This window comes from Petaurus breviceps, unplaced genomic scaffold, assembly GCF_028583685.1.
Source record: "Petaurus breviceps papuanus isolate PSGF00001 unplaced genomic scaffold, PetGlider_PUasm1.0 90444, whole genome shotgun sequence".
Lineage (NCBI taxonomy): Eukaryota > Metazoa > Chordata > Mammalia > Diprotodontia > Petauridae > Petaurus > Petaurus breviceps.
Genome location: NW_027187256.1, coordinates 4,023,686 through 4,050,260, shown reverse-complemented (window position 1 = coordinate 4,050,260; position 26,575 = coordinate 4,023,686). Strand labels below are relative to the sequence as shown.

At 38.2% G+C, this 26,575-nt stretch overlaps 2 protein-coding genes and 1 pseudogene across 2 annotated transcripts; 2 read left to right on the top strand and 1 right to left on the bottom strand.

The window, feature by feature from the left end:
• The first annotated feature begins 211 nt into the window (after positions 1-211).
• Positions 212-484, top strand: LOC138177708 (zinc finger protein 706 pseudogene; annotated as a pseudogene).
• Positions 485-14,565: 14,081 nt separating this feature from the next.
• On the top strand, positions 14,566-15,615 carry LOC138177797 (olfactory receptor 52I1-like). Its single transcript, XM_069108998.1, has one exon. It carries the CDS (start codon positions 14,566-14,568, stop codon positions 15,613-15,615), a length of 1,050 nt encoding a protein of 349 aa, XP_068965099.1.
• A 5,755-nt stretch (positions 15,616-21,370) lies between these two features.
• Positions 21,371-22,336, bottom strand: LOC138177707 (olfactory receptor 51G2-like). The gene has a single exon (XM_069108918.1). The coding sequence runs from the start codon at positions 22,334-22,336 to the stop codon at positions 21,371-21,373; it is 966 nt and encodes a 321-aa protein (XP_068965019.1).
• Between the last annotated feature and the right edge of the window lie 4,239 nt (positions 22,337-26,575).

Genomic DNA, 26,575 nt, shown 5'->3' with positions numbered 1-26,575 from the left:
TTCTTGACTTCTTATGTTTTTTTGGTTAGATTTATTAAAGTCCCCCATTATTATAGTATAACTTTTTATTTCCACCTGTAATTAATTTAACTTTTCTTTTAAAATTTTAGATGCTTCCTCCTCCCTCAGTCTCCCTCTCTCACTCCTTCCCCCAACCCCCATCACCCTGGCCTACGTGACACCTCAGAATCCCTACTGTCCCAGCCCCGATATGGCTTGTGGACAGCAGATGATTCAGTCTCAGCATAAAAATGCCAAAAAAAACAAGCTATATGGAAAAAGAAACAAGGACATGATCAGAAGTCTGCTGCTAAGGCTTCATTGATATATACCTGCACTGTCTGTAGGACAAATGCTGGACTCCAAGACCTTTAAACAGCACTTTGAGAGCAAACATCCTAAAACTTCACTTCCTCCAGAATTGGCTGATATTTAGGTATAAAGCTGTTTACAGGTGAATTCATGGCAGCTATTGACTCTTCTACCATCTCAAACCTTAGGTAACAAACCTGTAGCTGCTTTTCTAACAAACTATTGATCAGCAAAAATAAGGGGGCTATAGAAACACTTATTTTTATGGTATTCCCTGTTGGGCTTCATGCGCAGATAATTCTGTGTAATTGTACAGTACAATAATTCCCAATTAGGAAATCCTGAAAATCAGTCTATCCTTGTTACACACACACACACACACACACACATATATATATATATGTGTGTGTGTGTGTGTGTGTGTGTGTGTATTTATAATTATAATTATATTGATGTTCATATTGTATAAAATAACTCATTTAATAAAGTACTACTTTAATTTTACAACAAAAAAGAAGCTATATGATATGTTGCATATAGGTTTAGTATTAATATTGTTTATGTTACTTTCTTTGTCTATGGCATCTTTTGTCAAAATGCAGTTACATTGTTTTACTCTTTTAATTAAATCTATTGGGGTGGCCAGGTGGCTCAGCGAGTAAGAGCACCGGCTCCAGTGTTGAGATGACCTGGGGATCAAATCCGGGCTCAGATACTTAGCACCACACCCAGAAATAACTGGCCATGTAACCTTGAGCAAGTTATTTAACCCCAATTGCTTTAAAAAAATTAAATCTATTTTATCTTCTTTATCTGGTATAATGATTGCTAATCCTGTTGTAGTATTGTTGTTTTACATTAGCTGAAGCACAATAAATTCTACTACAGCCCTCTATTTTAATTATGTTCATATCTCACATTTTTAAATGTTATTTTTTTCTTGTAAACAAGATATTGTTGGATTCTGATTCTTAATCTACTTCACTATTTGTTTCAATTTTATGGGTGTTCATTCCATTTTTATTCGAAGTTATAATTACTATTTTTGCATTTCCTTCCATTCTATTTTTTCCTCACTATTGTCCTTCTCAAACTCTCTTTTTGCCCTATCCCCTCCTCACACATCTAGTTTACTTCTAACCCAGTACCTCCAAAATTAAAACTTTTTAAAAAAAGAATCCCTTCCTTATCCTCTTCCCTTACTCTTCTATTGCTTTTTCTGCCCACTCCTTTAAGAGTTCCCTCCTTTTTCCTCTCCTCCCACTTCTTAAATCTTTTCTTTTTCTTTTTGCTTTTTGGCAGGGCAATTGGGGTTAGATGACTTGCCCAAGGTCACATGACTTGCCCAAGGTCACACAAGTGTTAAGTCTCTGCGGTCAGATTTGAACTCAGGTCCTCCTGACTTCAGGGCTGGTGCTCTATTCACTGTGCCACCTAGCAACTCCTACACTCCTAAATTTTAATCATCAGACCCTAGATTACTATCAATTTTTTAGCATATATTGGACATTTCTTTTTGTAATAGATATACTTGGGGTATATGTCTACCAGTGGATCTCTGAGGCAATGGATTTGGATGTTTTGGTCAATTTCCCAGTATATTTTCAAATTGCTTGCTGGAACACTTGGAACAATTTATACTTTCATTGACATTTTGTTTTTAGTAAACTTGTCATAGCATCATAGATTGAAAGCTGGAACAGACTTTAGAATTTATCAATCTCTTATTTTACAAAAGAAATTGAGACCTAATAAAGTTGTGACTTGCCCAGGCTAACACAGCTAATATGTCTAATGTAGGATTTAAAGCCAGCTCTTGTACCTCCAAATTCCAAATCATGACAATTCTGATCTTTTTTTTTTATTAACTTAACTAATTTGGTGGTGTGGCAAAACCTCTGAGCAATAAGTTCTTTTTAAATGGAGTGCTTTGTATGTTTTTCCCTTGTATTAGCTTATGGTTTTAAATATATATATATATATATATATATATTTATATATATACTTCCCAATCATTTTGGAAAAAATAAATTCTATCTCTATCTATCTATCTATCTATCTATCTATCTATCTATCTATCTATCTTCATTTCAAAATAAATGAGTACTTTATTTTATTACTCATTTAGTTTTTCTTTTTTATCTTATTAATGAATTTTATTATCTAATAATATATTATATTGATCATTTCCCTTCTATTAAGGACCATGGAATCATAAGTTTCGGCTTGGAAGGAATTTCAGACGTCATCTAGTTCAACCCTTTCACTTTACAGATAAGGAAACTGGGTCCTGGGGAAATTGAGCAACATCCTCCAAGGTCACACAAGTAGTTCCTATGTTCCATTCACAAATCCTGTTTAGTTATGATAGATAATGTGTTGAATAGTCTTTTATTTAACATTTTAATATTAACATTCCTTAATATATCATTCTATTTCTCAGATTTACAGTTGTTCATTTTTTGAATTTAAAATATTTTTATTTTTAACTTTAGAAAGGATTGGATAAACTGATTGTCTTTTTATTTCATTTGTAAATCTGTCTGGGCCTGATGTCTCTTCACAGAATCAGAATTTGAAAGTAGGAAAGTGATCCCAATTATAATACACCTGACAAGTGGTTTTGCAGATTCTACTTGAAGACTTTCAAGAAAGGAAAACCCACCACTTCTGGATATAAGGGATCTAAATGAACCTATTCCACTTTGGGTCACCTCTAATTGTTAGAGAGTTTCTCCAGCTATTAAGGCTGAATTGGCTTGTTTGTAATTTGCCCTCATTTCACCTGGTTCTGCCCTTTCAGGGTAAACTTAACAAGTCTAATTGCTCCTCCACATGATAGCCCTTCAAACACCTGAAGACAGCTATCATATCCTTCCTTCATTTTCTCTTCTCCAATTTAACCATATCCAATTCCTTCAACCTCACTTCAGAAGACATGAACTGAAGGACTTTCAGTTTGACTTTTGTTTGACTTCATTTCCACACTCTCCAGCTTACTGATTTCCTTCTTAAATGGTTGTGCTCAGATCTGAACAGTTACTTCATATGAGATCTGACCAAGGCAGAGTACACTCAGAATATCTCTTCCCTATTCCTTTAATTCCCTACTTTTGCTCACATTGAAGTCTTTTTGACTCCTATATTACACTGTTGACTCATATTGAAATTGACATTGACTAAAATCCCCAGATTTTTTTAGAACTGTTGTTTAACCAGGCCTCACCTATGGTTTTATTTTAAATATCTATAAGGAATCAGTGAGGAAGAGGCAGAACTCTAGGATGAAGGTATCTGACCTAACAATTCAATGGCATAGGTCTTAGAAATCTTTCTGTTGTCTCAGCAGCATCAATGCAAACATTTCCCAAAGAGGCCTTAGGACAGAGGAGAGATGCTTCCAGTTAATAGAGCTGCCTCATTGGGAACATAAGAGGACCTTGGGGCCAGAAAGATATAACCTTATTATTGGTAACTCTGACATGTGCCAAGGCAGAAGCCCTATCACCCTTTACCTTTACTCTTAATACTCAAAGCTCTTTTTCCTTAACTTAATCAGTCCCAATGAGAGCAGTCTAGGATCCCCGCATTATGGGAACTTTGGGGCAGAGGGTCCCTTAGAGACCATCTAGTCCAACTCCCTCATTTTTCAGATGAGGAATGGGGCCCAAAGCAGGAAGGGTACTTGACTAATGTCAATGACAGAGCTGGGCAGGAGTTTCAGTTCTTTACTATGTACCATGCCACTTCTAATGTTTGTTTCTTGGTCAACAGTGAGAGAAGGATGAGTCTAGGGTAAGTTCCAGCTTTTGTAAGCCATGGGTAGTGTTTGGGTTGTAATGGATAGTAATTGGTCTTTTGGGGAATAAGGGTAGATGGGAGAAGTGGGCAGGATGCCATAGGGACAAAGGAAGGACAAAGTACAAGGTGGGGGATAAGATCAGGGAAACATTATGTAAATGCTCCAAATTATCTCTCCTCCATTTTCTCTTCCTCCCCTCTTCCTACCTGCCATGTACCCTGTAAAACCTTAATCTCCTTCCCTTAGACCAGAGTGGAAAGTTTGTATCTGTGTCATGGAGTGTCTGTGAGGGGTTGCTTTGGAGAACTTGTGAAGGTTGCCCAAGAAAGTAGGTTGCTGGACTAGCACATAGAGCTAATGTGGATCCTGGGTTTAGGGATCCTCAGAGAGGAGAGGTGGAATTTCCAGTTGTCTTCTCATAGAGTTCAGAAGTCCAGGGGCAGGAGGGCAAGTTCCCATGTAGAAGAGCAAGGGTTCTTCTGATATAGCAAGGGAGATTCAGGTTAGAAAACTATGGCATTATCAGAATTTAAAAATGGAAGGTGGTCATAGGTATCATTTTATCCATTCTCTCACTTTGCTTTATAAGATGTAATCTTTTTAAGAGACAGAGAGACACATTTAGTTATAGACATAGCATTTTAGAGACAGGTGGGACCTTAGCCATGTTGCAGAGGCGATTCCCATATTGCGTTAGAAGTGGGACTAGCTAACCCTTGAATAGCAATCATTCTGCTTTTATCTGAATACTTCTTGTAAGGGGCAATTCATTTTCCTTCTAGGAAATGCCTTAAATTATAATACATAAATGGGGATGCTTCAACTGTGTAGTTTTAACCTATCTATACCTCATCTTGTAAAAATCCAATAAATTTTGCATAGTGTGTCAGCTTTCAATACTGAAAACTTCCTTCTGCCTTTTAAAATTATGCATCAGTGCTGGCCAAGGACTGCCTATCTATTACCCTTCCCTCACAATAAATAACTCATCCACCCCATTTTTTTCAGATCATTACCCAAAAACTCTATCTCCTATCAGGAAGGACTTCTTGAACTGAAATCTCTCTCCCCTCACCCTTTCAAACGCTACCTTGGCCTACTAAACATAAGGCTAGCCCCTGTGCTACATAGAAAAATCTTGTTAATAGATTCTTAGTCATCTCATCTTCAGAATTCCATATGTGATCGATTAGACTTACTTTTCCAATTCCTGTTAATACCCTATACATTAGGAAGGGTCCTAGTTATTAGGGTCCCTAGACCTTGGATCATCTTATCTAGGAGGGTTGAGACTTTGAAGAGAATAATGACTATTTCCTGTGTCTTTGATTTTTCCTTTAAGATAAAGGATTCTGTTTAGACATCATTTTCTCTACTGCTTTTGTTCACCTGAGTACTTATATGATGATGCTGGCTGTGAAATAAGACAGTGGGAAATGTCCATCTGGGTGAGTAAAAAGATAGAGTGGGCACAATGTTGGCATATAATAAGTGGAACCTGGGGCAGCCAGGTGGCTCAGCGAGTAAGAGCACTGGCCCCAGTGTCATGATGACCTGGGGATCGAATCCGGGCTCAGATACTTAGCACCACACCCAGAAATAACTGGCCGTGTAACCTTGAGCAAGTTACTTAACCCCAATTGCTTAAAAAAAATTAGTGGAACCAGTTGGGTGGGGGGCAAAATTTCATAGAGAAATAAATATGAGGTTTGCAAAGCAATTGGGGAAAAAAAAAGAAGTGATCTATTTTGAGTCTGTGTTCTAGTCAAGACCCTTCTCTGATCGAATTTGACATATGGCAAATCAAGCAACTGAATCCTAGGTACATGCAGTGACTTGTTGCAGTATGCTCAGCCAATATGTAGCTGTCAGATGACTTAAAACTAGGAATTTAGATCCCCTAGTTAAGGTTCCTTTCTACTGATCTGTGCTACCTTCCTCCACACTCAGCAGTGATTTGAAAGCTTACTCATAAAACCATTTTTTTCCCTGCTTTGAGGGTAGATGCTGACTATTGTGCCAAGTTCCTAGCAGGCAGGGCCTACAACCAGTTCCTGATCTTCTACCACATAAAAGTTGATGCTATATTGATTCTGTGTGCAAATACTGCTATGTGGATAGGAGAGATTTTGACAAAATCGGAGTTAGAAAAGAGATCAGTTATTATTTTTTTGTTATTGTGTTGTTTCAGTTGTGACCAACTCTCCATGACTCTATTTGGGGTTTTCTTGGCAAAAATACTGGAGTGATTTGCCATGTCCTTCTTCAGCTCATTTTAAAGATGAGGAACTGAGATGAACAAAGTTAAGTGACTTGCTCAGGGTCACATGGCTAGCTAGACTAGCTCATAACCAAATCCCTTATGCAACATGCTTGAGAAGTGGTCATTCACCTTCTGCTTGATGATCTGCAGTGAGGGGGAACCCAGCTCCTCCTGAAGCAACACTTTCCACCTTGTGATGGCTGTTACCAGGGGAAATCCGTTTTTTTCCTTTTGAGCCCCCATCTGTTTTACTTTAACCTCTTCTCATTCTCAGTTCTTCTCTCTGGAACTCATGGAATAACTCATTGAGGTGAGCTGGGTGGTGATTGTAGTAGATTCTCTATCCAAGTTAGTGCCAGAGTGTGTCCACAATGCCCTTAGTTTGTCACTTTTTCATGGAGTCTTTGCCTTTTGATATTTTTCCAAGAAGAAGATGATGGAAGAAGTTCACGACAATAGTTTTGAAAGTCTAAACAAAAGTTTCTGAGGAGGCAAATAAGGTCATATATGGGATAGGCAGGGGAGAACAGTGCAATGAGTATAATATACTTGATTAGATGATATTTCTCCTTGTTTGAGCTTGCTTGGTGGCACTCAGACTGGAGTCAGGAAGATTTGAATTCAAATCATTCATCAGCTTCTTCCTAGCTCTGTGACTCCGAGTCACTCAACCTCTGCCTCAGCTTCCCCACCTGAAAAATGGGAATCACATACCTTCCACAGTTATTATGAAGATCAAATATTTGAAGAACACTTTGCAAACTTTAAAGTGCTTTAAAATGCTACTTAACTGTTGTTATTACTATTGCTTTCCTTACTATATCCAGTGAATGGTTTCTAGACATTTTTTGTCATGCTAACTTAATATTAAAAATTCTACTTGCCTTCCTATGATTAAAGTGAGACTCAGTAGTTAGTCACCTCCCAGACTCCTGTCATGCAATAGGCACCATTCCATAGCACTAGTGCCTTATTAACATGATCCCTATTGAAATGAAGAGTTTCTATTTGTTTTTATTTTTGGTGAGGCAATTGGGATTAAGTGAATTGCTTAGTCAGTGAATAAGACTAAGGTTGGATTTGAACTCAGGTCCTCCTGATTCCATGGCCAATGTGCTATGCACTGCATCATCTAACTTCCCCAAGAGTTTCTTTATCTACTATCAGGTTTTGTATATTGATGGTCACTCAGTTCCTGACTTGATCACATAGGCTGAATGACTTTTCCAGGACTAACTCCATTCTCTTCTCTCTCTCTCTCTCTCTCTCTCTCTCTCTCTCTCTCTCTTTCTCTCTCTCTCTCTCTCTCTCTGTTTCTCTCTTTCTATCTCTGTCTGTCTGTCTGTCTGTCTCTTTCTATCTTTCAATAAATATTCACGAAATTTATGTATAGAGCTTTGTGTAAGGTAGTGGAGCAGAAACAAAGATCAGATCATATAAAGATCCTGGTCTCATTGTGTTCAAGGTCCAGCAAGTTAATAAGTGAATGTACCATGTTTTGCACCTCTCCAATTACTTTAGCATCTAATGGAGTATCTATCATCTGAGGTAGGAAGCTCTGATATTTGAGCTGGGCTTTATAGGATGAGTAGGTTGAAGAGAGGGAGGAAATATATCTTTTTTTAAAGCAATTGAGGTTAAGTAAACTTGCTCAAGGTTACATGGCCAGTTATTATTGTTTTGTGTGTGGGTGCCAGGTATCTGAGGGTGGAACTGATCCCGGGTCTCCTGGCTCCGGGGCCGGCACTCTTACTCACTGTGCCACCTGGCCTCCCCTCACAGCATATATCTTTAGCTACAGAGAGCTGACCAGTTTGTTTAGGGAAAAGAGAGAAGGATGAGCAGTAAAGGAGAGACAGTACACAAACTGGGTTGTGTTTTGGGAGTGGGGGAATTAATATGAGATAATAGCAAGAAGAAGAACTCTAAAATTTGAGGAAGATGGGGAGCAGAATCCTCGATGCCTAATATCATATCTGTTCTTTTTTATATTGTTTTATAAAAGCAATAGGGGTTAAATAACTTGCTCAAGGTTACACAGCCAGTTATTTCTAGGTGTGGTGCTGAGTATCTGAGCCCAGATTTGATCCCCAGGTCATCCCGACACTGGAGCCGGTGCTCTTACTCGCTGAGCCACCTGGCTGCCCCGCTCTATCATATCTGTTCTGATCCAGTTGAGATGTTAGATTCAACATTCTGCCCCTGGAGCTTCTGACTCATTTGCTGATGGACACGAGAGGAAGAATTTATTTATTCCCTTCTCTGGGTACTGAAAGCCATTCCTCTTATAACAGGGCTATCCGACATAGAATTTCATATTTCCCAAATTATCCAAATGATATTATGTAAATTGATGATGATAATAAGAGATGTATGGAATAATGGCCAGGCTCCTCACCTTGGACCCAGGAAGATTGAATTTCAACTCTCATCTCTCATAGTTATTAGCTTCCATTTAGCCAGATAAGTCACTGAACATCTCTTTGATTCAAACTGCTTCCTGATATTTATCTACTAAGTCATAGATGGTTTTCTACCTGCTCTGGTGGAAGGAGGGCCACTCAATCCAGCCAGTTTTCTTCTGTTTTGTGATGATTACCACAACTTGTGTCAAGCACTTTGAGGCTTTCAATGCCCTTTACATGTATTACCTTACTTAATAATCAGGATGCTCTTTGAGATATACTGTAAACTATAGGTATGTGTACCCATTTCCCATGTCAGAAAACTGGCTCATATAAAATAATAACCTTGTCTATTATCACATGGTTATATGGGTAGCTGAGGCCAGATTTCAATGAAACAATTCCTCTCCTCATTCTATGTCCGAAGTCCTCTCTGAAAAAAAATGAAGACATATGTATAAGAAATGGTAAAGAAAATGCTAATACCTGTTGTCATTTCCTCATCAATCTATGAAATGAGAGTGTGGATTTTATATGGCTAGACCACAGTTGGGACAAAAAACATCTAGTAATCTTAGTGGACTTCAAGCTCTATATTCTTCAACAGTATTAAGTAGCTACTTTAGATTTCATTGATAGAATCAAGTCTTCCAGAAGAAAAATATACTTTCCTCATGAGAGACAACAGAAGGATATTGTACAAAGCAAACTCACTGTTTACAATATATGGTAAAAGTCTCTAAAAAGATTTTATTTTGTCCATAATTCCAAGTCAAGTAAGAGAAAAGTACAAATTTGCAAATAGAGAAAGGTACTTATATGGGACTTCTGAACATGAAACATTTCCCAACTGCACTTAACATACACAGCAACCATTAGTCATTTTGAGTGCAAAATGAGTCAGCTACTAGTCTTGGGAGGCAGTTTATTGTGTTTTGTTGAGGTAGGGTGGGTAGAGACTGCTTAGTCTGCTATTTAATCATTGGCTTTAGAGTTCAAGAAAGCATGATCTCTGTCTCTGGTTGTCTTGTGTTAGGACTGGGGCAAAGGAAGGCAAAAATTTGAGATTGAACTATGTAAATTGCCTATGTAAATTGAAATAGTCTTATTGTGAAATGTACTTACTAATTTCAAGAGAGGGAAAATCTCTCTTTATAGGTATTGAAATATGGAAATTGCAATTATAGGTATTGAAATCTGGAAATTGCAATTTGAGAAAATGTATTAAAAAACCAATGCATATATATAGAATTTCAAGCTGTGTGGGAAGGGTAATTAATATTATGTCATATGAGGAATATTAAAAGGAACCAGGAAAGTTTATCTTGAAGAAGAAAATATTTATAATAGATAGAATGATTATTTTAGAATGTCTGAAGGGATGTAATGTGAAAAAAATTGCTAAGCCAAACAATAAAAGCAGGACTGCTAAGTACCAGATGCAAAGCGTCATATTTTAGCTTCTTTTAAAGATCAAAATTCATAATGATTACAACTTTTCATCTTTAGAATGTGCGGTCTCACAAGGTGCTAAGTTTCCCTTCTTTGGAAGTCTTCAAACAGGGTCTAAGTTTTCAGTGATGCTATAAAGAGTATTGATTTCTCTTTGTATATGATTTCCATTACATGGACTCTGACAGTCCATCTCTGAGACCTTATTATCATCACCAGCTGTTTTAAGTTGTTCCTATAACGTCACCGAGATGTGTTCTGCCCCATCCTGCCAAAAATCTCACACATTTTGTAGTCCTTTGTTTTAAGGTTAACTCAATCTTTGTTTTAAGGTTAACTCAATACTAATTCCTCCCTCACTACTATCTAAATCTTTGGCAAGGTAAAGATGCCATTGTCTCTTTAGATTAACATGACTTTATGGAAAGAAACCTACATGAAAATGTCTGTTACAAGGCATTTAGCTCCAGTGATCTAACTTCTATCTTCTTTTTAGATTGATGCTAATGGTGACCTCAGAGAATTCTTACAGTCAAAGGAATATGAAGGAAAAATTGTAGGACTCTTTGTGTAAATGGTTTTTACAGGTGAATGTCCTCTAGTACTTTGTCTAATATCTATTTAATTATGCTCCATGTTAGTGGAAAGTGTTCCCTGTTCTGACAAAATCATAGTTCCTTCACGAATTCGCATATATGACACATAGCCTCTGTCAGGAAATCAGGACTAAGTAATCTATTTGATTTCAGTGTAATATTGTGACATGGATCCTGGGGAACCAGTGTTGGTAGCCTTTGTATTTTAAAAAAATCTTTATTAAGATTAAATATTTAAATGCCTTTTTTTTGCATGTGAAATCACTATGAAGCCATGTGGGACAATTCAGGTGTGTTTCTTGTGTTTTCTGAGGATAAAAAACTGTGTCAACAATGTTCTGTTCCATGCAATGATGTTTTTCTTCTTCAGTCCCTGAGGACATTTTATAACACTTTAAGTTTTTTTTAACAGGTTGTAGCATATGTTATATGAAGTAGTACACAAGTAGTGTACTCAAGTCAGGTCTGGTATTATTGGAGAACTCAAAGGGAAGAGGCATGTAATGGAATGGTGAAAAGGTGATCAGTAGCCTTTTCACGTAGACAAGTGTCAGGCAGTATATTGATAAAATATTACAGATGATGCCTAAAATTGCTTATTTTGAGCTCTTAAAGTTTCTGAGACAACTCTCCAAGATTATATGCTATAGAGTAGGTGCTATTTGCATTGGTAGACAAAATTTCTTCCCTGGGGTTTCCCTATATCATTAAAATTACAGGTCTTCTGTCTCTAGTTACCTGCTTCTTGCAAAATGTGTCACTTACTATGCTAGATTCTGAGAACACAAGGACAAAAATGAACAAGAGTAACTGCCCTCAAGGAAGTTCAGTAAAACCTAGTAAAGTGAGGAGAATGATGTATATACAGACTGGAAAATATTTATGTATATGCTAATCAAATTACCTAGTGGATAAGGCAATAGAAACTGCTTTGTAAGGTTAGCAAGCTGGAAATTCACTACATGGGAAATAACAATTACAGAGATTTTTGCTGTTGGGTGCAAAAGGCTTGACCATTCACCCTTTCCATTTCCTCCTCTCAACTTTATCAAAGCTCTGGAGAGAGGAAATAGAAAACAGGAAACTCGAAAGAGAAGTATAACCTTTTTCCAATTTAATTTTACTCCACTCAGTTTAAAAAAATGTCTATTATTAAGAATCACTTTTCCCTCTTAGTTTTTCTTGATTCCTGCCCCTCCCCACTATATTATCTCATTGCCTCTAATCCACAGCAGATGCAGATATTCCACTTGAAAATTTTCTAATCCTGATTTTCTCTGTCCCTTTGCACAAAGGATTAAGGAGAACTGAGAGGGTCCAGGAATGAAACACAAAACAGAGATATGCTTCCCTATTTGACTGAAAGTACATCATTAAAATTTTATTTGAGCATCTTCAAGAGTTATCTCAAAAAATGTTGATAACTGGGGGGGGATACAGACAGAGCTAAAAGAGATTTTAGAGATGATTTCTCCAAAGTTTTCATTTTACAGATGTTTAAAATGAAGTCCAAAAAGTAATTTGTTCAAGGGATACAGAAATAGGAAGCAAGCAGCAGAGGACATATTTGAAGCCAGGTCATTTGATTTCAAATATAGAATTCTTTTCACTATACTGTGGGGCCCACATAGAGTTTTATCACAAAATACATGAAGAACAATGAAATGAAAGGAGATTTTAATGGTAGGAAGAGACCAAGTTGTGAAGTTTTAAATTCCAAATGCTGGACTTTAAATTTGATGCAGGAGGAAATAAGGACCCACCAATATTCATTGAGTTGAGAGGAGACATGGTCAGACTTATACTTGGTGAAAATCACTTGGCAGCCATATGAAGGATAGTTGTGAATGGAGAAAGAAATGACAGGAAGACCAATTAGAAGACTATTACAGTTGTTCAGGCAAGAAGTGATAATGGCCTGAACTAGGAGGGTGTAGTTTGAGAAGAGAGTAAGTGGCATATAGGAGAGATACTGTGAAGGGGAAAATGACAAGATTTGGCAATCACTTGAATTTGTGAAGAGAGAGGAATTAAGGATGACACTGTGGTTTGGCACTTGGGTGACTTATAATTATGGAATTTTCAACAGTAATAGGGAAGTTAGTAATGCAGACAGAGTTTGGGGAGAAAGATAATGAGTTCCTTTTTGGATATGTAGAGTTTGAGATGTCAATGAATCATCCAGTTCAAGATATTGAATTAATAGTTGGTGATGTGTACCTGGTGCTCAGGAAAGACAATAAAGGTAGGGACATAAATCTGGGCAATCGTATGCTTATATGTGTATATATGTACATATATGTAAATACATACTTATAATATCTTTATCATATGTGTGGTCTAATCAGTTACCAAATTACCAAATGAGATAGTGTAAGGGAAAAGAGAAGAGCACCAATGACAACCTTGGGAGACACTTGCAGTTCGCAGGAATAACATAGATTTGATTTCAGCAAAAGTGAATAAAGGTGGCAAGAGAGGTAGGAGGAGAACCAATGCAAAGCATTGTCACAAAAACACAAAACAGGGGCACATAGGTGGCGCAGTGAATAGAGCACCAGCCCTGGAGTCAGGAGGACCTGAGTTCAAATTTGACCTCAGACACTTAACACTTACTAGCCATGTGACCTTGGGCAAGTCACTCAACCCCAATTGCTTTGCCTTTCCCCTCCAAAAAGCAACAAAAAAACAAACAAACAAACAAACAAACTAAAGAAAGAATATCCAGAATAAGTTCATTAGAAACATCAAATGCTTAGAGATAAGTTAAAAAAGGTTGAGGATTGAGAAAAGGCCATGATATCTGGCAATTAAGAGATCATTGACAAGCAGAATGATTTCAGAAAAACCTGGAAAGACTTACATGAGCTGATGAATAGTGAAATGAACAGAACCAGGAGAATGTTGTACACAGTAACAGCAATGTTGTTCAATGAAGAACTGTGAATGATTTAGCTATTCTCAGTGATTCCAAGATAATCCCAAAGCACTAATGAAGCATACTATTTGCCTCCAGAGAAAGAACTGTTTATTGACTGAATACAGACTGAAGTATGATCCTTTTCACTTTCTTTCTTTCTTCTTTTACTTGAGTCTTCTTGTACAAAATGACTAAAAAGAAATGTTTTACATAATTGCATATGTATAACCTATCTGATTGCTTACCATCTCAGGGACAAAGGAAGGGAGGAGTAGAATCTAGAACTCAAAACTTTAAATAAAAATGTTTTTTAAAAAAAGAGATCATTGGCAACTTTGGATAGAGCAGTTTCAGCAGAATTAATGAGGTCAGAAGTCATCCTGCAGAGAGTTTGGAAGTAGATGATGCAAAAAATATTACTGGCAACACTTTAGAAAGAAAGCAAAATCCTGAGGGGATGGAATAGTGATTGGTTAGGTGCTCTGGAGTGTAGAAAGGTATATGTAGAAGGTACACTTCCCATCTCCCTCTTTCTCTGACTCCACCAGGTAGCTTTGCAGGAGAGCTGAGCTAGAAAATGGAACATGCTTTATTCAATGGTACTTATGGAGGGGCAGGAGTCCTGAGCTATTCTTATTCTTAGACCACCTACATGGGCCAGGGTCCCAGAGTAACCAGAAGGAAGTTAGGCAAAATTGCATGGTTATAGAGAGGATCTATGCTATTTCCCAAGACTACATTCAAACTGTTGTCTCTTGCTTTTAATCTTTGATGAACTTTGTCTTTTTAGCCACAGTAAAAAATTCTCTCCTATGATGCTGGGCTGTGCCTCCAACCACACATCACCAAATGCTGCCACTTTCATCCTTGTGGGTGTCCCAGGATTGGAGGCAATTCACCTTTGGCTGGCAGTTCCACTGAGTGTCATGTACACTGTGGCCCTACTAGGGAATATCCTCATCGTGACTGTGATCTGGGCAGACCCAGGCCTGCATGAGCCCATGTACTATTTCTTATGTGTCTTAGCTGCTGTGGATATTATCATGTCAACCTCTGTGGCCCCCAAAATGCTGACTATTTTCTTCTCAGGCAATGGTGCCATTGGTTTTGCTGCCTGCTTCATTCAGATGTACATCGTCCATGCAGCGACGGCTGTGGAGACAGGGTTGCTTCTGTCGATGGCCTTTGATCGCTATGTGGCCATCTGCAAACCCTTACACTACCAGACCATCCTCACGCCCCGGACAATGCTAGGCATTGGTATGGCCATTATGGCAAGAGCAATTACAGTCATGACCCCACTGAGCTGGTTGGTAGTCCATTTGCCATATTGCAGTTCCCATGTAGTCCTTCATTCCTACTGTGAGCACATGGCTGTAGCCAAATTAGCATGTGCTGACCATATGCCCAGCAGTCTCTATAGCTTGATTGCTTCCTTTATCATTGTAGGCTTTGATGTGACTTTTATAGCTACTTCCTACAGTCTTATCCTCCGGGCAGTGTTCAATCTGTCCTCCCAGGATGCTCGGTTCAAGGCACTCAGTACATGTGGCTCCCATGTGAGTGTCATGGTCCTTTACTACCTACCTGCTATGGTATCCATCTACATGGCTTGGTTGGGGCAGGACATGGTGCCCCTGAATGCTCAGGTGCTGTTGGCTGATTTTTACCTGGTTATCCCTCCCATGCTGAATCCTCTCATCTATGGCCTGAAGACAAAGAGGATCCGGGAGCGGGTATGGAACACAGCGACCATTACCCTCACAGGTTCTAATTGTCTGAATCCCAAGAAACAGAAAAAACCTAAGCAGGTGTTTGCTATAGAACATGCTGGATCCACATCTGGAGCACAGGCACAAAAGTAAGTTTGAATGCTGAAATGTTGCCTTAATGTCTGATATCCACATTCTTTTCCAACTGAATCCAAATAAGTATTACGATGGTTCCTAAGCCCTTTTTTCCATGCTAATGACATTTCAGACACTGAGACAACTAGATTTATTGTTTTGGATGTTGAATGCTTTTTAGTTTTCAAGCATCTACTGCTAGTCCCTTTTGAATCACAAATATTCCTAGAAGATGCTTTAGTAACTATTGTCTATAACTCCTATGTTTTACTTCCTAGAACTTTCACAGGAAGCTTGCCTGGGGTCCATTTAAATTGTTACTTAATCATAAGGTGTCACAGATTTCAAAATTAGGTTAAAATTAGTCTTTAATGGTTCATTTTATGCCCATAACTTAGGGAATAGACAAATAAATTTTGGTGTATAATTATAATAGAATATTGTATTTTAACTATGCATGAATTTGAGGAAATGAGAGAAGTGTGGGAAGATTCATATTAACTGATGTAGGATAAATATACATAATGTTTATAGTATTTAAGCAGAAAAAACAACAAAATAAATTAAGTAATGCCTAAGCTTGGCCCTGGCTAAAAGTTGAGAAAGCATACCCTCCATTCTCTGCAGAGGTGGGAGCAGCATGGATGTGGAATCTGAAATGTTCTATTGGATATGATGGAGATATTGACTGGTTTCTTTGAACAACCTTTACACCCCCCACCCCCTTTTAAAAATCTTTGTTACATAAGATGATCCTCAGTGCAAGGAGGAAGGAGAAAAGAATATATTCAGAAATGAAAAATGATGCAAAAATGACACAAAAGCAAAAGATATCATTAATACTTAAAAATATGAGGTCCATCCCATAACTCCTACAGTAAAAAATAAGAGTTAATTGCAGAAATTAGTAAAAAAACAAAACTAAGGGGAGGCTAGGTGGCACAGTGAGTAAAGCACCAGCCCCAGAGTCAGGAGGACCCTAGTTCAGTTCCAGCCTCAGACACTTAACACCCACACCCACACACACACACACACACACACACACACACACACACACACACACACAAACTAGCCATGTAACCTTGGGCAAGTTACTTAACCCCAATTGCCCTTTAAAAGGCAAAACAAAACAAAACTAGAAGATTTAAAGTATTTGAAGTACTGAAATATTGACAGGAATCAACAATATGTTATGGCAATAAAAAAAATAATATAATCTTAGGCTCTAATGAGGGAGACATTCTGTCCAGGTCAAGGTGGTTGACAGACCCACTATACTTGGTCCTGATCAGACCCCATTTAGATGATTGTGTTAAGGATTAGCCACCATTTAGGATAAATGATAAGCTGGAGAGGAGGAAAAACAAGGATGCTGAAGTCCTGCTATATGAGCAATGATGGTAGAAACTGGAAATATTTAGCTTAGAGTAGAGACAGAATAGTTGTTGCAAATATTTTTTTTCAGAATTTTATTTTAAAGTTTCTGTGTGATAGGCTAATTAGAAAAGACTGGGATGGATAGCTTTGGAGCTAATGGATTAAAGAAAACCAAATACAGAGCTGCTTCTTGTATGACTGAAGATGAGGCATCAAATCAGTGGCACATGTGAAAACATAGCCTCTTGTATACATCTCCCAGCCTGATATTTCAAGATAGGCACAATTAAATGCATATGTAGAAAGGGAATGGGAAATAAGGGAGAAAGTACATGTACAGCAATTTATATAATAGTAAATACCATGTTCCTTTTCACTGGAAATCTTTGAGCAGAGGCTGGATGGTCATTTACGGTATATACTATAGAAGAGATTGTTGTGCAAATATATTTCGGTGAGATAGCCTCTGAGGTTCTTTTCAAAACTAAAATTCTGTGATTGTGTGGAATTAATCTTCTGCCAATCAACAAGCATTTATTTAATGTTTTCTATTTGCCAGTCACTGTATTAAGTGATAGGGATGCAAAGAAAGGCAAAGACAGTCGCTGCCCTCGGAGAGTTTACATTTTAATGGGAGAAGACAACATGTAAGTAAATAGTTGCATAAAAGACATGTACAGAATTGATGGAAAATAGCATTTGAGGGAAATTCTATAGCATCTAAAGGAACCAGGAAAGGTCTCTTGCTGAGGGTGGCTTTTACTTAGCGTTTTGAAGGAGGCTAAGAATTTTAAGAGGTAAAGATGAGAAGGCAGAGATTTCCAGACATCCACTTTTAGATCAGAGGCTTCTTGAGGGCAAGGATTTAAAGAAACCTGTCTGGATATTTTCTCTGTTCTTTTCACATTCTGCCTTTTATTATAGTTCATCTCCATTATCAACAAGCACTTATTAAACACTTGATATATGCCTAAATTGGTGCTAAGCACTGGAGATACGGAGAAAAGTAAAAACAGTGCCGGTTCTCAAGTGAATTACATTCTAACAGAGAAGACAACAGGCAAATAAATATGAATGTATAAAATCCATACTGTGCAAATGGGAGGCCCTAACAAGGAAGGACTAGGAAAGGATTCTTGCCAAGGTGGGACTTGAGCTGTCTTGAGGGAAGCCAAGGAAGCCAGGAAAGGATAAAGGAAAACATTCCAGGCATGGAAATTTAGTCTATGAAAAGGCACAGAGTTGGGAGATGGAGTTTTGTGTTTGAGGAGCAGCAAGAAAGCTAGTGTTGCTGGACTGAATAGTACTCAGAGAGAAGAAAAGTTTAAATTGATTTGTATGCAGGAGAATTTGAGGGAGAGGCCAATTTTAGTTGATCAGGGTAATCAATGAAAGTTTCATGGTGGAAGGGGCCTGTTCTCTGAGCCCTGAAGGAAGATAGCAGCACAGTACATTGGAAAGAGTCCTCCAGCAGTTAGAGGACCTGGGTTCAAATCCTTTCTCTGATGTTTACTACTTGTATGACCTTGAAAGAGTCATTTAACCTCCAATGGGCCTTAATTACCTCAAGTGTAAAATGGGATGGTTGGACTAGATGGTTTCTGTGGGTCTCTTATATCTCTAGATCCAGGACCATACATCGATTTCTACTGATGAATTTTGCATTAGTGCTCCACAAGCAATAGATTCTTTAAAAATGTCCATTGTTTTGGATGATCTCTGGAAATGATTAATAGCAAATGAAGACACAATAAGATTAAGGAACAACTAGTAGTTCAGTTTGGATAGAAAATAGGATGCATGAAGGAGGAAGAGGGTAAAAAGGCTAGAAAGGGAAGCTGAAGGCAAATTATGGAAGATTCTTCAAATGCCTGGCTGACTAAGGAGTTTGTATCATATCACAATAGTGAGCCAATGAAGGTTTCTGAGCCAGAGAATGCTGTAGTCAGTCATGTATTAGGAAGAGTATTTGGAAGTTATGTGAAGAGTGATAGAGAAGGAAGAGACCAACTGTAGGAAGGCCAGTTAGGAGACATTATATTGCCTCTTCTTGAGTTCAGGCCTTTGGGTTATTTTGAGTAGAGAGACATTCAGCCATTGGTTTTTTCTCACCTAGTTGACAAGATCAGTTGCATCTAAGGTGACTGAGAGAGCTTTCAAACCTAGGGGAAGTGGGAGTTTGGTTGTAACAGGAATAGATCAACAAAAATAAGAAGTTGGGAGAAGGGACAGGTTTTGAGTGGAAGATAAGATTTTTTGAGGTATCAGTGGAACATCAGGTGGAGAAATCTAGTAGGTGTCTGGATATGAAAGCAAGATACATTGTTTGATTTATGTTGTATACCCTTTACTAGTGCTGGTCTTTGGTATCAATCAAACCTTTTACAGAAAATTTGGACTGATGTATTGAAGTCTAGAAAAAATGTGAAATCCTTCAGGGATCACTGAGGCTTCAAAAAGGGGCCTAGGTGTCATATGAGCATGGTAGTGGAGAGGATAGGAGAGAACTAATAGCAATGGACAAAATGAATTTCATCTCCCTGTGAGGAAGTTTTCTTTTTTTCTATCATCTTACCAACAGGAGAATGCATTACTGAGGAGGTAGTGAGTTTACCATGATATTCAAGTAGTAAAAATTACTGGTCATAGATGTTGTAAAGGGGATTTCTCTTCAGGTAGAGTTTGGATTCTCTTCCCTCTGAGGCCTTTTCCAGTGGAATTTTTTTTTGATTCTGTGATATATATATATATATCAGTGTAATGACCAGGTACTCAAGAAAACCCTCTTGCCTTCTTTCCTTCTGCCTCCCTTCTCTCCCCATCTTGGCCCCCACTCCTAATGTTCTCTTTTCTCTTTGTTTATTCCATTTAAGGTAGAAAGATGAAGGAATTGAGGACTATCTAAGCACTTTGTACCAGGAAGGACATACTGTAATGCAGGGAGGAAGGAATGGTAAAGGAATGAGGGAGCAGAGCTAATATTATATAGCATTAGTCTTCTAATGCATAAATGTCACTTTGGAATAATATTAGTAATAATAAAAATGATACTAGTTATAATAATTATATAGATAATAGTATTTGCCTTTGAAAAGTAAAAAGTATAGAACACTGTACTTTCAAAGCCACTATTTCACTGATTCTTCATAACATCCATCCCACTGCCCCAAATAAATAATATTCTCATTTTATAGAAAAGGAAAAGCGTGAGAAAGATTCAATAAACAACTCATATGTTTCCTTAGAAAGCATGAATCCTGCCCATAGTGAACTTATAATTAGATTGAAGAGACGGGGGGGGGATATCTGTGTAGAAAATAGAACTCTTTTTTTTTTTTTGGCCTTCTGTGAACCTTGTAGTAGCACATAGGCACGAACATACAGGTGGTGGGCTGACTTGTCCAATGCCAATGTGTAACATATCCCCCTTTACAGATACAAACATATACAATCCCCTTTTCACTGATCCCAATTATCTTGCCCCTCATTCACTCACTTAGTAATTGTCCCAAGATGCAGCAGAAGAATTAGAATGTCTAATTGTCTTTAGATATGGTAGATACATCTTCAATGTGAACTTCTCATTCAGTTGTCCTGCCCTTCTACTCTCCCCTCAGGACCTAGGTGTTATACTCTCTACTGTCTTTCCAGGATCTAAGCTTCCTGACTTATGATCTTGGGAGGCGAAGCATGTTTGGGTTTTAGGAGGAAATTTGGGTTAAGGTATTTGGATGACAGAAGAGTAACCGTGCCTTCAACACTTCCTTCCACCTCACTGATCTGATACATCTGGGCCCTGACTGGAGAAAAAAAAATACCCAGACTTTCTCTGGATATTCATTCCATCTTGACCATACTGTGCTTGATCTTGAACTTGGAGCATGACATCAAATATTGTCATTCTGTCTCTGGATCCTACTTATCTGTCAAAGCGACCAGCCAAACACCAATAATCATGAAACAAATATAGTGAACACAAGACTACCCTAAATATATGACAAGAGGAGGCCTCCTTACATTTAAATGTTTGGAGATCAGATATAGGAAAGAACTTCTCAAGGATATTCTCTGTTTATCAACATTCATTGGAAAGTATGAGATGCAGTATGAAGAGAGAGAAAAAGAGAGAGAGTACTTCAGTCACTCCCAGACTCAAGGTGACCCCTCGAGGTCCCTTCCAAGCGTCTGAGATGTTTAAAAATGAAAAATAGGTTGATTTTGAGGACTTGACAATGCGATTGTGTTTTTTCTGCCTCTTATTCCTTTATTAAAAAAAGATGTCATATATTCATGTCTCCCAACATGTAGTTACTACAAGAAGTTCCCCTTGATTCTCTTCAGACAATCAAGCTGTTTAAGGTTATATGCTTCCCTATCTGTTTTGGCTCTGTCCTCCTTAGGAGGTCTCAACTCTCTTCTGCCAGAAGCGTCGCAAAAGACCTTGTCGGATCTGCTTGGACTTGATGCAATAGATAATGGGGTTCATGAAGGGTGGGACCAAGAAATGTAGGTTAGCCATGAGTACAGCCAGAGCAGGGTAGGTGTGTTTCTCAACACGGTGCAGTATGGATAATCCCAGCTTGGGCATGTAGAAAATAAGCACAATGCAGAGGTGTGAGACACATGTGTTGAGTGCCTTCAATCTCTCTTCAGGAGATGCGATGCCCAGCACCGTGCGGAGGATCAGCACATAGGAAACTACAATGAGGGTGGAGTCAATACCCAAGGAAAGAAGGATGGAGACCAGGCCAAAGAAGCTGTTGATTTTGGTGTCAGAACAGGCTAGGCCCACTAGGTCACAGTGTAGGCAATAGCAATGAGAGAGGACACTGATAGGAGGAAAAGCCAACCTCCTGAGCAGGACAGGACCTGGGATGTTGAGAATAACTGCCCTTGCAAGAATTCCAGCCCCTATCTTAGCCATAGTTGAGTGAGTGAGAACTGAAGCATAGTGTAATGGATCTTTGATGGCAACAAAGCGGTCAAAGGCCATCGCCAGGAGTACACCTGACTCCACATAGGTGAAAGCATGGATAAAGAACATCTGGGCTGCACATAAGTCAAAGGGAAGCTCCCGGGCACCTAGCCAGAAGAGCTGAACCATGGTGGGAAAGGTAGAGGCACAGAGACCTAGGTCAGAGGCTGCCAACACGGAAAGAAAGATGAACATGGGCTCATGGAGGCTAGGGTCTGTGTGGATCAGGAAGAGGATGGTGCTGTTGCCCAGGATAGATATTATGCAGATCAGGTTGATGGGGATGGACACCCAGTGGTGAGAGGCCTCTAGGCCTGGGAAACCTGTCAGCAAGAAGGTTGGGTTATCATAACTGCTGGCATTGCAGGAGAAGATGGAAGGATCCATGTTCGGAGATATCTTGCTCCCCTAGGGGCAAGAGGGACGAGATTAGCCAGAGGGATAAGGGGATGTAATGTATTGGGATCAATGAGACCCACAGGTTCTAGAACTCAGCACAAGGCCTTATATCTAGGAACCCCTCACCCAAGTTCTCAACCTGTAATATGAGTTCACACCCACAATCACCCCATAGACATAGCTTAACACAAGCTGTCTCTTCCTCATTCTAACCACTGCCCAAAGTACCCTTTCTGCCATTAGGTCTCCTTAAAAATAGCCTTTTATTAGAGAGGATATTTTTTTGGGGGGAGGAGCAGTTAAGAGACTTTGTCAAAGTCATATAAATAGTAAACAGCATACACATGTTTGGAATCCAGAGCCCCTGACTTCAAACATATTTCTCTGCCTATTCTACCATACTACCTCAAGATGAATGCTAGAATTCATAATGTTAAGTTGTGGAGCTTGGAGTGGAGGGATTTTTTTAATATGGCATTAAAAATAAGCCTTCAAACCTATACAGTTTGACATTTCCCATATCTCTTTTATTAATCAAGCTTTCTACCTATGTAAATAAGCTAAAAATTGATATTATGCTGCTAGGAAGAGTTAAGAAGTAACTTGGCCAGTTAAGAAGAGACGTACCTAGTTATTCATTCAGTTTTAAATTTATTCAGGCATTAATTTATTTATATTAATTCATTTGTTCATTCATTCATTTATGTGTTTCTTTATTTGTTTATTCATTTATTTATTTGTTTATTTGGTCATTCTCTAATTTAGTTTGCCATAGGTTATTTTATTTTATTTTATTTTATTTTATTTTATTTTATTTTATTTTATTTTATTGTATCACCAGCAATTAGTACAATGCCTTTTTGGACAGTTACTTCCAAGGAGATTAAGCCAGATTTTTCACTGATCACTTCAGTGAATTGGGATAGGGAATGAAAAGAACTAGGAAAAAGTCTAAACAGTATGAATCAGAGTATCCATATCAGTCCAGAGCAGTGTTTCTTAAACATTTTCATGTCACAGACCTTTTTGGTAGCCTAGGGGAAACCTATGCGAACCTTCTCAGAATAGTTTTTAAAGAATCTTAATTGAAGGACATTTTAAATTTCAATTAGATTTTAGGAAAACAAAGATGTACTTTTTTTCTCCATCCAAATTTCTCTATGTTTCCAAGTATTATAGATCCTATGCTCAGCATAGATCCCCTGGAAAAAATGCTTTATTAGATCTCTCTCTAGATTTGGTGTGCATAGAGAGAATTTCAGAAGAGAAACAACTTGAAGGAGAGGAATATATTACTTTCACAAATTCCTAATTTACTCTTAGCTATTAGATAGATGTAGAGGGGCATAGTCAATGAAGCTGCAGATTGCCCTTCTCTAATGAGATTGGATATGGTAATGGAAGTTGTAGAGTGTTACCTTGAAGCTATCTATTTATTCCAAAATAATGGTAATTAGTGAGAAAGAGTCATATTTGGAAATAAATAGGTAGGTTCTGGAAAACACCCTTTTTGTCTTTCCTTCTCCAATATCTTGTCTTTATGTGTACTCTCATGGCCAGTTTTCAAGTTTTTTTTTTTTAGCAGGCCTTCTAAGTGTAGGAATTGAATGGCTAAGCTTGGTACCTTGTGAATTACCCTCTAAAGAATCTTTTCTATTGAACATACCTGTGTAATAAGTACAGTCGAGGCAGAAGTTGTAATGCCAAAATGCAATCACCTACATTTGGGAACAGAAATAAAGACTGAAACATAATTTATTGACTATATTTCACCCTATTATGGATATGGAATTCTGGGCTAGCCAGATGGTACAGTGTACAAAATGTTGGACCTAGAGTCAGGAAGACCTGAGTTCATAATCCATCCTCACACACTTATTACCTGAGTGACCCTGGGTAAGTCATTTGACTTTTTTCAGACTTAGTTTCCTCAACTATAAAATATAGATAATAATAGCACCCACCTCCCAGAGTTGATAATATCAAATGAGATAATATTTGTAAAACACTCTGCAAACCTTAAAATGGTTTATTATAATGATAATAATAACTAGCATTTATATAACACTTTAAAATTTGTAACATGATTGACATGTTATCTCATTTCATCTTCACAATAACCCTAAGAAGGGAAGTGCTATTATTATCTCTTGTTTAAAAATGAAGAAAATAAGGCTGAGATAGGTAAAGTGACTTGTCCAGGGTCACACAGCTAGTAAAGCCATTATTATTGTTGTTGTTATTACTGTTACTATTGTTATTGTTATTCTTACTCTTTTCTAGCTAGGGAATGTCTTTCCTCTCCAGGTATCTTATGCTATATTTGTCCCTACTTTCTGACTTTTAGAGGATAATTTTGTTAACTGGCTATGGACAGAGGTATTAATAAGTTAATCTTTATTAATTTTGTTAATATGAACAGTTGTTTATTAATAATAAACAGATCCTTTATTAATAAGTATTAATAAGTTAATCTTCACCTTTGTATGAATTTCAATTCCATACTTCAGGTGCCTGCCCTTTCCCTCTGTACGTCTATGCTTTGTGAAGAACTAGAAGACAAGGTAGGGAGTAGGGGGTTGGCATGGGCCCCACAAACTGAACTTGAGCTTGTCCTGAATGCCAAATTCGCTCTCAGTGTGAATTCACAAGCCTCAGAGGGCTCAGATACTTACTAGAGTCCTGGATCATGTGCTGAGCTCCACCATGTAAGAGGGATATGAACAACCTGTAATGCCATCCAGAGAAATGTCATGAACACAACCTGTAGGAAAAAAGGTGTGAGCTGAGGCTGGAAATGCAATGCATCATAAATATGATGCTGAATTGGAGTCAGGAAGATAAGAGTTCAAATCTGGCTCCAGTCACACGTGTGACTCTAGCCATGCTTTAATTTCCTCATCTGTAAAATGCACCTCCCAGGGCTATTGGGATTATAAAATGAGATAATAATTATGAGTGTTTAGCACAGTGCCTTGCACATAGTAAGCACTATATAAATGTTAGCTATTATTATATTAGTGAGGCATTTTGTAAATGTCAAAGCACTATATGAATGCACGCTATTATTGTTGTTTACGATGATGATAGCACAACTTGCTGTTGCCATGGATACGGTGCTGGGCCAGAAGTCAGGAAGATTCATCTTTGTGAGCTGAAATTTAGCCTCAGACACTAATTAGCTTTGCAATCCTGGGCAAGTCATTTAGTCCTGTTTGCCTGTTTCCTCAGCTGTGAAACGACCTGGAAAACGAAATGGCAAGCCACTTCAGTATCTTTGCCAAGAAAATTCAAAATGGGATCACAAAAAGTGAACAAAATTTTACAAATGAGAAATCTGAGTCACATAAAACTGAAATGACTTGCCCATGACATTAAGAAGTACCAGAAGTGGTGATTGGATTTCTAATATATTTAGTGCTTTTTCTACTACACCAAGATATCTCTCCATTTATAACATAAGAGGAAGAGTTTCTTCATCCTTATAATTAAAATCTCGACTTGTTTTAATAATAAAACATAGAAGTTTTCCCTGACTCTTCTCTGGGGGGCCAGAGAAAGATAGAAAAATACCTGTCACTGTGCCACATCTATCATTATGACACAGGTAGGGTTGGGGGTGGGGAACAAGAATAGCATATGTCCAGAGGCTCTGCTGAGATTCTGTGATGGGAGGGGTGGTAGATGAGGGAGTTGGAATATAGGGAAGGCTTTCCTTTGCTGAAAGAACCTCAGAGGTATGTTTGTGGAAGACCTGAAACAGATCCTACTCTCCCCTCCCCTCAGTCTCTTCCTACCGTTGATATCATTCTTGGCCACTATCCTAATATGCCTTTGTGAGTATGGTAGGGCTGAGGTGGGGAGGCAGAGTTAGTGTTTAAAGAATATTAGTGGCTAAGGATCGTGTTTTCACAACAAACCAGGCCTTTGATTTCCTATTCACCCATCTCTCCATACCCCTTTTTGTCTTCTACCTTTCCAGAATAACTCAAGCTTTAGGAACTCTTGACCTCAGGAAAAGACTAGACTTATCTCTCAACCAATCCAGGATATCCACACTGAGTTCATATAGGGAAATTAGCCTGTACAGCTCAAATTAGTCATGCCTTTGAGTTTCCATGGTAACAGACTCCAGCTTCCCTTATTCAGGTGAGATTATTTCCCTAGGAGAATTCGAGGACTTAAGCCTCACTCATTATTTACCATCTGTGTCCTGAAACTAGTGGA

Coding starts and splice junctions, on each gene's coding strand:
- LOC138177707 (XM_069108918.1), bottom strand. CDS start 22,336: ATGGATCCTTCCATCTTCTCCTGCAATGCCAGCAGTTATGATAACCCA.
- LOC138177797 (XM_069108998.1), top strand. CDS start 14,566: ATGCTGGGCTGTGCCTCCAACCACACATCACCAAATGCTGCCACTTTC.